We start from the raw sequence: 16772 nt of genomic DNA, 5'->3' as shown, positions 1-16772 counted from the left end.
CTTTTGTGTGGTTTTATGCAGATTTTTCTTTCTGACTTCATGCTTTATCAGCAACCACATTCATGATAAAGAATTATCGTGGTTTAAAAAAAATGTCCTGCTTATAGCGACAATGTGCATCTAATTTGGCTTTTTATTAGAAAAACTCCAGTACTGTTTTATAAATACATATTCTGCCAAAGTCTAACAACACAAAAAAATCACATCAAAAATTATAGCATCTCATAGCTAGTTTATAGATACATAGGTGGCGGAGCACCCACTGGGAGACGCCTTGTTACTTTGCCATTTCTAATTACAGTAGCTGAAAGGGAACAAACTTGTCAACCTTACGCGTTTTACCTATCTGTGTTCTATATGAGGATGTGCTGTCGGAGTAGAAAACAAGCAATGTCAACCGTAGATCATTCCATTTTCCGTTTTCTGTTGAAATGGAGGACCATGCATACTCTTTGCCCAGTGAGAGGGAAGGAAAAGTAAACAAGAAAAGAAAAAGAAGTAATAACCGGGAGAAAACGAGAGTCTATATCGCCATAGCTTTTATCAGTTGGAGTTGCGATAATTAATGAGGGAGCGGGCATTCAAAACGTAAAAGGTTGCAGACTTTCTGCTGGACAGGTAAGTTAATTCAGTATAACAGTATAACAGTGAAGTTTATTTTTGCCATTATGTTAGAAACAGGGCAGGGTAATCCAGCGACTACACTGCTATCCAGGCAGAGAAGGCACGTTTTTTTTTGTTTCTCTCTCTCCCTCTCAGGGAGTTTGTGAGGGGTGGAGTGATAGTTTAACTGGTTCATGGTGACTGTTTCACAGCAGCTCGAGTGGCTCTCTTTATGACTCATGTTTAAAGCTACTTATTTTAGAGCCAAAACGAGCGACTTCACGTTCAGAAACAATACCAAAAACCCACAACTCAGAATTTACAAGCAACTTTACAAAAAACATGCCCAAAGTCAATTAAAATAAGCGGACTTGGTAACAGTGCCAAAAACCATTTCAAAGGAAGAACATAGTAAATAGGTATTATCAGTAGCATGATACTAAATACACAGAGGACTTATGACTGTTGTAGTAATTATTACATGCTTAACGGAGGGGTCATTTGTAATTTATTTAGCGCACCACTAGATTGATGTAAATATTATACATTGGGGCTTTAAACCTGAGTTATTTATTTAGAAATACTGAGATATTGATTTCTATTTTTTTTCCTGACAGAACTTCCCATTTCTTAGTTCCACTATTTCTTAGTTCTTGGTGGATTTACTGGTCTGTTTTGGATTTTTTTTAATATATTTCCTGTTCAGCTTCTTCTGTATTTGGTAGAAGAAATTTCTATGATGTTGAGCTGGAACGGTTTTACATCAACTAAGGACTTCATAACCACGATACTTCAACATGCCTCTGTGCTTCACAGTTAACATAAAGTTGTTTCCCTAGAAAACTGTATTTGCTGTTACATGATTGGTAGTTGCAGCTTACCGTAGGGCTACATAATACTGTTTTTACAAGTTTTTGGAGATTGCAGTCTCCTTCCTTCTTGGATGGCCAGAACAGGACAATTTAACAGTTGTTTCAAGTGTCCTCTAATTTTAGAGTATTTTCCTTACAATAGAATAGCTTATTTCAAACAATTTGAGAACTCTTTAAATCCCCTACCAGGCTCATAATATGCTCCACTCCTCTTTCTGTGGGCTTCATCCGGCTTTTTCAGTCTTACCATGGTGAGCAATCACACTTCAGTCCTGAGAAGCACATCAAACTAAATTTCTGTCATGATTGTGTATAATTGTATCCACTTTAAGTTGGAATAACTGTATGGGTATCATAGCTTTTTCTTCAACAGAAATTGCATTTTCTAAAAACTGATTCTAGCTTTATATAGTTTTTAATTGTTCAGTTGTATCACCTGGATCTCAGTATTGTTAAATTTGATAATACATTTCCAAATGTCCAAATCCATTAAAAAAAAGCAAAAGCAAAGTATAAAGCAAAAAGGCTCTCATAAGTGGGACAATTTTTTTTACTCCTGCTAAAGGCTAATGTTAAGCAAAATATTGCTCTTTCTAGATTCCATGCTGTTTTAAAAGAATGCATTTTATTATTTAATAATAATTTGTCATATAACTGCCTGCATCAGTTAGGTCAGCTCGAAAGAAATCAATCTTTCAAATATTGGAATAAGTTCAAGAGTAAACAAATCCGTGTCTGCAGTTTTGCTAGTGACCAGCCTCAGGCCATTTATTGCCTTCATTTATGTTATGTTGCACGTTTGTTCATTCCTCTTGCCCTGGTTTCAAGTGCATGCATGTCTCTGCCTTCTTAATTGCTATCAATTGAAAATAACATCTCTGTTTAGATTGCTACAAATAAGTTTATGGTTTTAATCCTAAATAGTAATACCTTCATTTATTACCTTTATTTTAATGACAAATTATCCATTTTCCAGTTGTCAAGGTACTGTGTTACTCAGATGCTGAGCATTTTGCTATAGTGCAGATAGAAAAAAATAAACAAATAAAATGAATTATCATTCTAAGGTATCCCTTCAGTGAGTTATCACATAAACATTGGAGACAGCAGAGTGAAGAAGGGAGATCTGGTTTGTGGATTAGAGGTTTAAAATTAGGTTGCAGGAGTCTTTAGCTGAGAATAAGCTTCTTTGTTGGGGTCAAACCTAGCATAAATCAGTTGGCTCGCTCAGCTCTGGACCCTGTTGGAGAGACAATTAAAACATGTAGTTAGATGGTCGCATATTACTGTTTGCTAATGCGCTATCTTTAGAATTTTACTTTACTAAAATTATTTGAGATTTCAAAAAGAGAAACATTGGTTTCACTCAAGTTTTTACATTTCAACTCATCACAAAGCTGCAATCCGCACATATAAACAGTTTAAAGAAAAAATTAAAAAGGACAACGTTTAGTTTCACTGAACACACTGAACATCATAAAACTCACATATTTGATAAATGAAGGGATTCACTGAACCACACTGTGGACATTGAGTGAAATTGTAGATTTATTCCTTATTTACTTTGCCCCATCACTTAATATTTATCATTATTATTTTTATCGTTTTTTTTTTGTTTTTTTTTTTTGTTTTTTACATTTTTGTGATGTATTTCCCTGCAAATGCATACAGTGATTTTTGCGTGGTTGCTCTGTTTTACATGTAGTATTCAGTACATGAGAGAGATTCCTTGTAAGGTCCCTTGTGCTAACAACTTGGAGGTTATGTCTCCCGGATGTCATTGAATTTAACTGTCCGTCATAGTTATTCCTACTCGTATTGATAAAATTGAATTTGAAGGGACTTGCAGAGTAGTCTTCTGCAGTTGCAGATTTTTTTATGTTTGTCATGCCTTAACATAAATGTGTCATGCCTAACATAAATATGTTGATCCAAGGATCACACAGTACATTTGCAATTATTCCCTTCTAATCTTTTCACCTGTGTCCATATTTATACAAGTGTGTGAAGTGCAGGGAGGAAATAGTTTTATAGTAGAATTGGGTCATGGTACAGATGGCTCAGACCTTCACAAATATCTTAAGTCATTTATCTAATCATATGAATAAACATGGCAGCATAAAATGTAATATTCAGCAATTGTAAATATATATATATATATATATATATATATATATATATATATATATATATATATATATATATATATATATATTTTTTTTTTTTTTTTTTTTTTTTTAAATCAGATTAAATATGGGTAAATACCTGGATATTAGGAATGCTTTAATTTATTTTAGAGTTTGAAAACAAAATAAAATGCAAACAGATAAAATGCGACAGCTATTTAACTAAAATTTAACATTAAAATTGCAGTTGTACTCTATAGGTATAGTGAATTATCAACAGATGATACCTGGTGTGTTAAAATCCCAGTTCAACAATTCTGTTTCAATGCCATTACCATTTATTTCATGAGAGGTTTGGACTTCGGGGTACACTTTAAAATCAGTTAATTTTTTGTTTAAATCTTCTTTCTCTATTAAATTAACAGGCGAGCAGATTCTGAATTTGATTCTGATTGTTTCGGAACACAACTGGCACCGTTTCTTCTTGGGATGCTGCCCTCTGCTGGACATTCGGGAAAATGACACTCTTCTTCTAATGTTTTTCTTTTACAGTTTTGATGTCGAACACTAAGAAAACTGATTAAGTACAACGCTGGTAGTGTATACGGATCTGGTTCCTATCTACTTTTCTTGGTATAGCCATCACCCAAATCTTTCTAAATACTAGGTGACATATTTGATTTTCCACTACATCCTACAAGGGAGTAACCTTTCTCTTGAGAGGAAAAACATTTTTAAGTTTGGTGAGAAATTTACTGTCAAGCCAGACTGTAAACTCAGAGCAACAAACATGTGTGGGTTGATGCATGGTAGAAATCAGTGTATATTTTAATCAGTCCCAACAACAGGAATTCTTATAAAGAGGGATCATGGTTTCTTTTGTGTTATATCAACATAAACTGCCATGATGGGCCACTTGACGCTACTTATCATCACATTCTTAAAAAAAGACATGTCTTCTCTTTGTTGCATAAATACAACTGCAACACAAACATCTTCTGAGAAAAAAGCAGCACAAATATGATATATCACTATTACATTTAAAAGTATTGAACTCCTAATTACACAGGAAAATGGGCCTGGTATGATTCCAGCAAATACAGACTGATTGTGGTTTTATGTACAATAAATAAATACATCAAATAAAATTAAAGACAGTATTGATTAACAGAGATAATTAGTTTTAAACTGAAATTATTTTGTTGCCCTCTAGTCTAGTAATGTGAATTATACCTTTCTGAGAGACAGCAGTTGAGTCTCAGCTTAGTGTAGCCTTTACAGGTCTCAATCAGTAATAATAACATCAAAAAGTTATTTTATGTCAATAATTCTATTAAAAGGTTAACTTCATATAGCGATTCACAAAACCCATAACATATGTTGTAAATGTTGTGCTTTATTTGGATTTGAAGGTTCCAGAGCCTGGAAGAAAAAAATTATTACAGCAACCTACATTTCTCAACAATATACAAACAAAAATGCAAATAGTAAATCCACCCTTCATCTAGGCAAAAGGATACATCCATACCCCCCCCCCCCCCCCCCCATGGTTTGGTCCATTGTACCAACAGCTAACACCCATAAACAGATGGTTTCAATTCAATTCAATTCAATATTATTCATATAGCGCCAATTCATGAAACATGAAACAAGGCACTTTACAAAATCAAATTCAATCAGATTATACAGATTAGTCAAAAATTTCCTATATATAGTTTGCCATCTGAGGAGCAGAGGAGCTGCATCTGTAAAGCACAAATAACTTACCTCCAGTAAATTAGTACTTAAAGCCAGAGATGTCCCACATTTTAGATGTGGAAAGCTCATAGCCACCTCTTTCCACCAGTGGATGTGGCGCTGCACTGCTGGTGCCACAAATCATGTTTTCATGAATGTTATTTATGCTTTTTGATTTTTGTTTTACCACTTGGACACACGGTATGAAATGGACCAAATGTAGAAAACACCCACACACACACACACATGATTACAATAAAACACACAGGCACACACATACCGCCTCCACTGTGATTTCCCGCTTTCTGTTTTAGTTGTAGTGTCAGAAAGGTCAGATCAGAGATCTCAAACTGTAGTGTTTGTTTTTATTTATTTTTTCATTTATTTAGCTGTTTGTTTTTCCTATGCATGCCTGTAATGTTTTTTTTTATTCATACACAGCACTTTGAATGTCTTGTTACTGAAAAGTGATACACTTACCTTACCTTACCTACTAGATTTTTTTTAAACTGTGTGTGTCGTGTATTAGAGGTCATGTGAGAGGCCTACAGTCCTGTTAGCATTAGCATGGCTGGTACTATCTGGCCAAAGAGCGCACGCCTTCCCTGACGGGGCTATCACCTCAGACTGGCTGGTATACAGCTGAACTGGACTGGTGGGACTACGGGACCACAGATTTGTACCGTCGCCTGGATTGTTGGAACAAGTGCCGAAGGTGCTGCAATGACATGACCGATCGGAACGGGCTCAGCACTGGAGGCCCAGGTGGTGAGGAAGGAGAGGAGGAAAGAGGCAGCACATACGGAGAGCCACCAAAACACCGCTGCGGACCGTACTGCTCTGCAACCATTGCTCTCTTCAAAACAAACTGACTGCCGCCTACAAGTTGGAGTTTCTTACAAACTAAAATAACAACTGATGACATTTTATTGTGAATGTGGTTTTATAACACCTGGAGAGTCCTTCCGCATTAGTGAGACTGTTTTTTTGTTTTTAAATTGATCTTAGCTCTGATTTTAATTCAATCCAGCCACATATCCTTCTGGAAATATTTATTCAGTTGAATGTGAGTCCATTCTTTATAAAATGGTGTGATTTCTACCTGTTCAACAGGTCACAGCAGGTAAAATTTAACTGTCTCATCTAACACTATGTTCAGCAGGATGCAGCTTCTCTGGGCTGCATCTTTTTCATTCACACTCTACACCAATGTCAGCTTTCATATGAAGGAATACATGGTGAAATTCTCCGAAAGCACTGTACTCATTGAGTTAAACACCGATTCCAACTCAAGAAGCCATATGTTGGCGGTGGACATGTGTGTGGATAGGTGATGCTCACTAACTCCAATTTAATACAGAAAAGACAGTGGAGATGCTGATGGATCCTAGGTCAGTTAAGGTTAACATTCAAGGGGTACAGCATCCAGCAGATGAACTCCTTCATATATCTGGGAGTTCACATTGATAATTACCTCAACTTGCAGACACAAGTGGAAAGGGTTTGTTTTCAAATCCACCTACATCTGCCATTCCTCTGCAGACTCTGAGTGTTTGGTGCCTGTAGGTCATCACCTGTTGGTTTGGCAATACAGCTGTCAGATCAAGGGCTCAGATTTGAACATCGATCAAGAAAGGTCAACAGCTATGGACGCTCAAGTTTCCTGTTGTTTTGTCCTATTTGCGGCAAACAGAACACAAAATAATTCAATTCAATTCAATTCAATTTTATTTATATAGCGCCAAATCATGAAACATGTCATCTCAAGGCACTTTACAAAGTCAAGTTCAATCATATTATACAGATTGGGTCAGATTATACAGATTGGTCAAAAATGTCCTATATAAGGAAACCAGTTGATTGCATCAAAGTCCCGACAAGCAGCATTCACTCCTGGGGAACCGTAGAGCCACAGGAAGAGTCATCTGCATTGTACATGGCTTTGCTGCAATCCCTCATACTGAGCAAGCATGAAGCGACAGTGGGAAGAAAAACCACCCATTAACGGGAAAAAAAAAACCTCCGGCAGAACCGGGCTCAGTATGAACGGTCATCTGCCTCGACCGACTGGGGTTACAGAAGACAGAACAGAGACACAACAAGAGAAACAAAAAGCACAGAAGCACACATTGATCTAGTAATCTGTTCTACATTAGATGGTAGTAGCGGGTGAGCCGTCTTCTCTGGATGATGTCACAGTTAACAGAACGCCAGAGCAGGTGTACCTACTATGAAGAGAAAAGAGAGAGAACAGAAAGTTAAAGCAGAAATGACAACACATAATGCATAATTGAAGAACAGTAGAACTCAATATAGTGAGAAAATTAGATCCTGATATACTCCAGTATCCTAAGCCTATAGCAGTAAAACTATAAAGGTAGCTGAGAGTAACATGAGTCACTAGTTATAATTTTTGTTAAAAAGAAAAGTTTTAAGCCTAGTCTTAAAAGTAGACAGGGTGTCTGCCTCACGGACCAAAACTGGGAGTTGGTTCCACAGGAGAGGAGCCTGATAGCTAAAGGATCTGCCTCCCATTCTACTTTTAGAGACTCTAGGAACCACCAGCAGACCTGCGGTCTGAGAGCGAAGTGCTCTGTTAGGAACATACGGGGTAATCAGAGCTCTGATATATGATGGAGCTTGATTATTAAGGGCTTTATACGTTAGAAGAAGAATTTTAAATTCTATTCTTGATTTAACAGGAAGCCAATGAAGGGAAGCTAAAATTGGAGAAATATGATCCCTCTTGTTGATTTTCATCAGAACTCTTGCTGCAGCATTTTGGATCAGCTGAAGGCTTTGAACTGCATTTTGTGGAATTCCTGATAGTAAAGAATTACAATAGTCCAGCCTTGAAGTAACAAATGCATGGACCAGTTTTTCAGCATCACTCCTGGACAGAATGTTTCTAATTTTGGCGATATTCCGGAGGTGAAAAAAGGAAACTCTGGAAACCTGTTTAATATGGGATTTAAATGACATGTCTTGGTCAAAAATAACACCAAGATTTTTTACTTTATTACCAGAGGCCAGGTTAATGCCACCCAGATTAAGTGATTGGTTAAGAAGTTTATTTTTTGAGGACTCTGGCCCAAAGATTAAAACTTCGGTCTTGTCAGAATTTAGATGCAGGAAATTTAAAGTCATCCAGCTTTTGATGTCATCAAGACATGACTGCAGTCGAAGTAATTGATTGGATTCATCAGGATTTATGGATAAATATAGCTGAGTATCATCAGCATAACAGTGGAAATTAATCCCATGCTGTCTGATAATTTTGCCTATCGGAAGCATATATATAGTAAAGAGAATTGGTCCAAGGACTGAACCCTGTGGTACTCCACAGGTGACCCTAGAGTTTGAGGAAGATTTATTATTAACATGAACAAATTGGAATCTGTCTGACAGATAAGATTTAAACCAGCCTAATGCTTTCCCCTTAATCCCTACAGAATGTTCAAGTCTTTGTAGGAGAATATTGTGATCAACTGTATCAAACGCAGCACTGAGATCTAACAGGACAAGTATAGACACAAGTCCATTATCTGAGGCCATGAGAATATCATTAGTGACCTTCACCAGAGCTGTTTCAGTGCTATGATGAGCTCTGAAGCCTGACTGAAACTCCTCTGACTGAAAATAATAAGTCTTCAAAGCTGTAGGCATGTTGTGTAAATGAAACCGTGCAAACTCTCAGTCAAGCAACTTTAATTTGTGAGCATGTGATAACAAAGCATTAAAAATGCCAAGGGGAGGGAATAGTTTTGCAGGCCACTGGCCATAGGGTTCCAAGTCAGTTCAGCATTTATGAACATAACTTAACTGAGGGTGCGTAGTTTAACAAATGCCCGCTCTAAATATTCTCTAGGCCACAATGAAAGCCAATCGATGTATACAATAGGCCAATCGTCTTTTTTTTTTAACAAACTTTATTTACAGATATAGAATATACAATTGCAGACAGTAATATGCTCGAGGTGCTGGGGTTGTTAATGCGCTGTTGCAGCTGATGACGTAGGTGCCTCTATGGAAATAAAAATAAAAAATGCATTTTTATTTTTATTTTTTTGTTATTTTTTCTGTCGTTAATAAATAATTAAATAAATACACACGCAACGGCTACTACAAGTGGCCGTTTTTCCCAGAGTCTTCGAAGGCATCACCCTATCGCAGCCTCCCCGTCGCACCTCTCAGGTGTCTGCCGGGCCGGGCGGCTTCACGCAGTCAGCGACGTCCGTGGAGAAATGAACGCACGGCGGCATGGCGGACAGAGACAAGCGCAAAGCCACGCCGCCGTCCGGCCGCAGCATCCAGGTGAACTCTACGGCCAGCTTCAGGTAGGAGGTCCGGTAGGCAGAGCCTCTATGGCGTGTAAACGAAGTGCTTGTGTGTTGGCCGAGTCGGCTTGTGTGCAGACCGGAGGAGACTCTGCAGGATCGATGGTGCTGATGCTGGCTGCTCGGACGCGTCGCTGCAGCGGCAGCGGCAGCAGCAGCAGCAGCAGCAGGAGCGGTGCTCCCTGTTTAGCAGCGCTGGCTTTCAGGGGAACATCTCTCGGTTTTGGGCGTGTCTGCTCCCACAGAGACTGAGACGGAGCTGTGTTGCTGCACCTTCTCAGAGCATATGTCGCATAACCTACTTTTTCCTAATCTGATCAAACCTGCTAAATCCCTGCAGCTTTTAAAACAACAGCAATACGCCTGGAATGGCTTTTGGCTATTTTTAAACCCAACTAGACCCCCCTTTAGACCCGTTTGACCTGAGCTTTATGCTGGCTACGTTGTTTCAAGTCTATTTCAAAGTTAAGATGAAACCAACCACCCCCATATTTTCCTTTCTTTTTTTCTTTCCTTTTATGATTACTATTTTGTACAAATGGCAGCTCTTACTTGACATGTCAGTGCTGTGATATTGTCCAACTAATTATTTGCGCAATATAGGACCTACAGATTTTATTATGCATCATTCGTTTGACTTTTGATTACTATCTGTGCTACCCGAGATAAAGATGGATTTATCTGTAATTGCGCACACCAAAACAATAAGCTGTATAGAAATATAAAAATGTGGATGTGATCGTTTTAAGCTGGTTAAATGCACAGATAAGGACGCTGAGATCAGAATCATGCTGTTGCTTTATGCATTCTCAGTTGCGGTTCTGCCTGCAGCCAAAGCTTTGCTCATTAAGTGCCATTACTTTGTGGCTGAAGGCCCTTTGATCAATATTCCCCAGCGAGGCAACAGAAAGTCACCCTCCCTCAGGCTCAGTCTTCCCCCATCCCACTAAACATGCATATAACAGTCTCTGTGCTGTGAAGAGCTTCTTCACAACAACACTTGTGCTTATTGTCCGGTTTACAGATAGCTGTTTAAATCAGATAAAATGTAGCTGTGCTTCCACCATAGTTACAAATATGGAAAGAAATAGGTTCAGCATAGCAATGACTGGCAATTTGAATGTGTGGGCTATTAAAGGAATGTACCATAAGACATAAACAAGCTGTGGAGTAATATGATCAAGATCGGAGTAAAAAGATTCAACAGAAGCAAATCAAGCTGGAATCTTGATTCTGCTTTTTCTTCTGATTTTTGTGATCAAAGGAATACTTCAGTGGGATGCCTGACATGAAACTGGGCCAGAAAACAAAGTCGGGCTTGGATTGGTCCCAGATCAGCCATATGCTGGCATGTTTGTTTCCGTGACATTCTTCCCTCCGTATGCTGTGCTTGAATCATCAATTCCTCCCCTACTTGCGGCTGTTAAAAACGAGACAGCTACACTCTTAGCCTTGATTTATTTATTCACTCAGATATGGGAGCAGCTTCACTTTGAACTGAAATCTTTAGTTTTATTATGGTGTCAAATACAACATTATTTGTGAACACAGTCAAGGTGCAGCAAAATACATATGACTATCCTTTATAGCAATTTATAATTTCACAGTTTAAGCTGCTTCCATGTACCTCAGTACACCCATTGATGCATCTTGCATGTTGGAGCTGGAGTCTTGGGGACCAAGGGGTCAGTTTTGGATCTTTCTACATATTCGTTAAATCACATGTGTTTCTCTAGGTAATATTCTTGCAAAACATGTTTTCTCTTTTACTTTTTCATGCAGAAAGAAAGTTGTAATACAGCCAAACTAGTTAAAGCAGCAAAGATAATCACTGAGTTGAAAACAGTGACTTATGCTAAGTATACTGCAAAGCATCTCCATTACATGTGAGATGAGATTATATATTGTTTGAAATTTTGCTAAAGGTTTGCATAAAGTGTTTTGGATCTTCTTACATGAACAAATATATTTAGAAGAGAGGGAGAGTGAAAATATAACAACGCTCCAACATACAGTTCCGCAATGGCTAAACAAATTCTAACAAATCCCCGAAGTTCACTGACGTTCTTATTTTTGATGTCTTTGTTTCTCTGATAATCTGAACAATCAGTTGACTTGAAGTTCCACAGGTTGACAACTGTCAAATATCTTAGAAAGGTATTTTTTAGAGCAGTAAAATCTGCTGTGCTCTCTTTGGTAGTAAGAAAGCATTTCTTAATGCTACACTGCCAGAGAGGACACGTTAAAAAAAGACAAAAAGAAAGCTATTTGTTTTGTAATACACACTGACTTGAGATTTCAGTTCCTTATTAAACCAAATGGCAAATTTTTTTATCATTTGTATTTAAGCATGTACAATATTGGAGAAACTTGAAATGTGTTGCTTTATTTTAAACAGATTTTATAAAAACACATTTTGAGATTTGTTAAACCCTTTTTTGGGTTTGTCAAAAACAAACAAACAAAAAAGTCCATGCTCCTTATATCAACCAGACCCTGAAAAACCTCAAACCTCTTCAGACAATGTTTCAATCTTAACTGAATTATTCTGATTACAATTTTTAGGACATCGTTTGGGCAATGAAACCCATTGGCAAATCATGATAAAAAAAAGTCAAATGGATCAGTCTTTTTTCTCATTCTGAGGCACTGAGGGGTTTGCCCAACAAACTCTACTCAAGTACCCATTAATTTTTATAATCAATTCTAAATGTTTTACCAATCAGTTATTCTTTTATCTTGTGACTTGCAGTTTCTACGATAATGGGGAAGAGATTTATTCAGTTAGATAATCGTCAGAATGGTATTTGTAAGAAAATATGGCAGGCAGGCTAGCAAGAAGACAGGGCCCTCAATGCTAAATGATTTCATGTTCCATATTCCTTCTTTCATTGACTGAATAATTGTTATGTAAAAACATGTAGGACCCTGTAACAGGACTGCCTTGTAATCGTCTGCCTCTCTTACACTTAAAATATGCAGGGCTGTAAATATAACTGATCTGAATTTCACCCTCAACAGAAACTGACATCATAGACAGTAATTGTATTGGTTCCCCTTTGCTGATTATTTATTGCTGCCTCTTTAATTCTGCTGACCAGACTTGTGTTCTCTGGCGGCACCAAACGTCTGTAATTGAGCTGCGGGTCCACTTAGTCTATCTCTGTTTGCAAAAATAAAATCATGTACGAGTACAGCATTTTTTAAGTTGTTTTTTTTTTTTTTAGAAATTTAAACAATCGACTATGGTGCTGTTGTCCCTTCATCTTTTGGATTAGCCCACCTGCACTTTTCAAATTGACATGACTCTTCCAAATAACGTATCAGACACATACTTTTAAGGGGACACTAAGTAGCATGCAGCCCACTTGATAAGATCACAAGCTTTTGTCCCAAGAGGCCATACTAAACCTTGGTGACAGAAATCAGCAGAGCATGAAATAGGAGTTGTTACCTCATATGGTCAACACTTCCTGCATACCTCATTTAAGGTTCTACACGAGTTGAAGTGATTTATAAAGTTTTTTTATTTTTTTATTTATGAACTTATTTTATAACAAAAAGGTCATTGGGTTCTAATCTCAGCCAGTCGTTCTGCTTCTTCCTGTGTTTTGTGGGTTTTCTCTGGGTGCTCCAGCTTCCTCCCACAGCTCGAAACATGACTGTTTGGTTAATTGGTATCTCTAAGTTACCCTGAGGTGTGTGTGTGTGTGTGTGTGTGTGTGTGTGTGTGTGTGTGTGTGTGTGTGTGTGTGTGACAATGGATAAAGTAATTTATATAGTATTAAAAGTGTACACACTCATAAAGCAAATGTATATACTACACTTTTTATATTTGCTACAGTTCTATAGTAATGCAATAATAACTAGACAGCAGATACTCTTTGTGGCCTGGGGAGCAAACAGCAGTTAAAGCATGATTACTTTACCTATAGTGGTTGGCAATACTCAAGTTATTATTATCATTATAGTCCAATTCATGTTTCATTATTTGGATTGGGAAACACGGATGTGGAAATTGAATTATATCAATTAATATAAGTACAATATTTTCTTGTTTCACTTTCTGATTAATTAAATCTGTTCTGCTTTAGAGCTTAACTTTAAATGAGTGATTTTTATTTATATTACTTAATCTAGTGTGTGTCATAAATCTAATGTTTCTGAAAATGTATGAGTTTATTTTAAGTTCTTATTGCTGAACTCTGTCTTTCTCATTTGAATCACTCTTCACTAACTTTTGCATGTTGCTAGTATAATGTTGAAGATCTGTGGCATAATCATGTATTCTGGTGTGTTCAGGCACCTAACTTCTGGAACATGTCTTTTTCTTGTCATAGCGGTTCAACACAACTCCTGCGGTTTTATTTGTGTGTCTGAAATAGCTCTGTTAATTGCACAAAACTTCCAACATTGTAAAATGACTGAGGCTGATGGCTTTGTAGTGATGGTATGTTTGTGGGAATGTGTTTGTTGCTTTACAAAGATACTTGTAACTGCATTATCTGGTGTTGTTGGCGGACCACTGTTTTAGTCTTATAGCTTTGCTTCCTCGGGACTTTAAAGCCCCTCTGGGTAAGATTTACATACATCTAGTGGTGCGCTAAATGAATTACAAACAACCTCGCTGTTACGCACGTAATAACTACTACAGAAGCCGCGGAGTGTCATTGTTGTGCCATTATGCATTCTTTTAAGTTATTTAATGTTTAATAAATAACTCTGTCTTTTAGGTATTGTCAGGTGAATATCACCCCAAACAGCTGATATTAGGACAGTAGTTCATAAGGTGATTTGAGCACTGGCATTCTTTTAGCAAACTCTGTACACCTATAGCATGAAGGAGTGACAACTTAATTTTAAGTAAAATAATTTATTAACAGAAATAAATGAACATCCAGAGGACACCACTACAGAATATTGTTTACCTAAATTAACCTTATATTTCAATCAAACTTGACTAAACTACTTAACAAAATTAAGATAAAAGAAGCTAAGGAACTATGCACACACAAACACTGGGATGGGTACCAAATTATGTACTTTGATAGGCATTGACCGAATCGCGTCAGAACTACCAGGTACCGATTCACGTAAAGTCAAACTTTCCTAGGTTTCGGTACCTAAATGCATCCCTGTGACATTGAGGGAGTGGAAGATTCAGGGATTTTCCATGCCGAACATGAACACAGCGTGATGATGTCAGTAGCCGCTGGTCCAGTAAACCAAGCTGGTAAACCGCTCGAAAGTGTGGCTCCACTTTCCAAAATGCGCAACAGATTCCACTCGATGCAATATCTGTGAGGTGAATTACACGACGAGCAGCAGTAATATTTCTAATCTGAGGAAGCACTTGATTACTCCTGCCGATTTAGAGAACTTCTTGCTATGTTTAGCGACTTTTCAGACCCATGCAGCAACCTTTGTTCAAAAAAGTGACGAGTGAAAAATGTAGCGACTTTCTTCTGTTTTATTAGTGACATCTGGTGAAAGTAGTAATCATTCTGGAGTTATTGTCTTGGGAGACATCTTAAAGACTGTGGAATGAGGTTAAATTAGCTTAACTAATTTGGAATAACATTTGATGTGTTCAAACCCATACATGTTGACAATGTCAACATGTATGTCCTCCATGTATTTGGTACTAAGCTACTACTAATAGCTAATAGTTATGGTCATCAGGTGAAATGGTTGTTGGCACTGTTGCCAATCCCACTTATTATAAGTGACTTTGGACTTGTTTTTTGCTAAAGTCGCTTGTAAATTGCATAAATCATTTTTTTTTTTTTTGGGCTTGTCACTAATTTTAGAGCCCAAATGAGCAAATTAAATATAAACTTGAGTTAGCGCTAGTGCTGCTGTGCTACAGACACCATGAACCGGCTGAAGTATCACTCCACACCTCCGTGTACACACATACTCCCTGAGAGGGAGAGGGAGACAATTGGAACAAACTCTCCTGGAATGACAGAGTAGATGCTGGACTACACAGCCCAGTTTCTAACACAATGCCAAAATACACTTCACTGTTATATTGAATTAACTTACCTGTCCAGCAGAAAGCCTGTGACCTTCGCATCTGTTTTGAAGCCCCACCCTCTCATCAATCGACTCTACTCCAGCTGGTAAAAGCTACGCTGATGTAGACTCTCGTTTCCTCTCGGTTATTACTTATTTTTCCTTTCTTGGTTGCTTTCTCTTCCCTAGCCGGAGGAGACCGCTCCGCGGCATCTCAACTCAGCTAATCGCTGGGCAAAGAGTATGGATAGTCCTCCATTTCAACAGAAAACAGCAAATGGAATGATCTATGGTCGTATTTGCTTGTTTTCTAATCCTCCTCAACCAACAGCACGCCATCATGTAGAAGACAAATACGTAAAATGTGTATGGCTAACAAGTTTTCCCCTAAATGTCAGAAATCTGTTTTTTTAGTTAATTGATACAGTGTCGATACACATCATCACAAGGCAGTTAACTAATTTAATTATATCCAATTATGCCGATAGATTAATTGTCACTGACTTTGGTCCCCTATACCAAACATGCATGTGGCGACAGTGGAGAGGAAAACACCCCTGTAACACAAAGAAACCTCCAGCAGAACCAGGCTCAGTGTGAATGGCCACCAGCCATGACCACCTGGAGGGTTGAGAATACAGGGCATGCAAACAAAAAGAAAACAAAAGCATTGATCTAGGAGTACTTTCTATGTGAGAAAAAGTAAACACATTACTGCAGAAATAGCTCATTTAGTGGCTTCATCTAGGAGAGAAACACAGCTGAGTAGATTAACTCTGAACCAGTTTTCAAGTCTAAAGAAGTAAGGGGGCAAATGCAGTTAGTTGCAGTAAAAGTTCGGCCAATATGTCTAGGAGAGAGACAGGATTGACCTCTGAAAGACAGGGTCACGTGTATCATTTATAAAGAAATAACATGAAGTCGTTGGCAATAGCCACTTAGCAGATAGAGTCACAGCTAAGCAGAACGCCAGGCCAGAAAACAGAGACAGAACATAACATTAAAAGCTGAAATAAAAGCAAACAAGTTATAGATTGAGGGAAAATGTCCATTAGGGTCATGCAATCTGGATAAACAAC

At 37.8% G+C, this 16772-nt stretch overlaps 1 protein-coding gene across 1 annotated transcript in view; it reads left to right on the top strand.

Moving 5' to 3' along the window:
* Window positions 1-9401: 9401 nt before the first annotated feature.
* The window catches only part of LOC105931901 (C-Jun-amino-terminal kinase-interacting protein 1), a 71097-nt gene continuing 63726 nt past the window's right edge, over window positions 9402-16772 (top strand). Inside the window, exon 1 of the mRNA XM_012870787.3 lies at window positions 9402-9675. Within this exon, the coding sequence (XP_012726241.3) occupies window positions 9599-9675 (77 nt within the window). The 5' untranslated portion in view covers window positions 9402-9598. The remainder of the gene's footprint in view (window positions 9676-16772) is intronic.

The sequence above is a fragment of the Fundulus heteroclitus genome, chromosome 4, assembly GCF_011125445.2.
Source record: "Fundulus heteroclitus isolate FHET01 chromosome 4, MU-UCD_Fhet_4.1, whole genome shotgun sequence".
NCBI lineage: Eukaryota > Metazoa > Chordata > Actinopteri > Cyprinodontiformes > Fundulidae > Fundulus > Fundulus heteroclitus.
The sequence above is the reverse complement of the archived record's forward strand: the minus strand, read 5'-3'. Positions and strand labels throughout refer to the sequence as shown.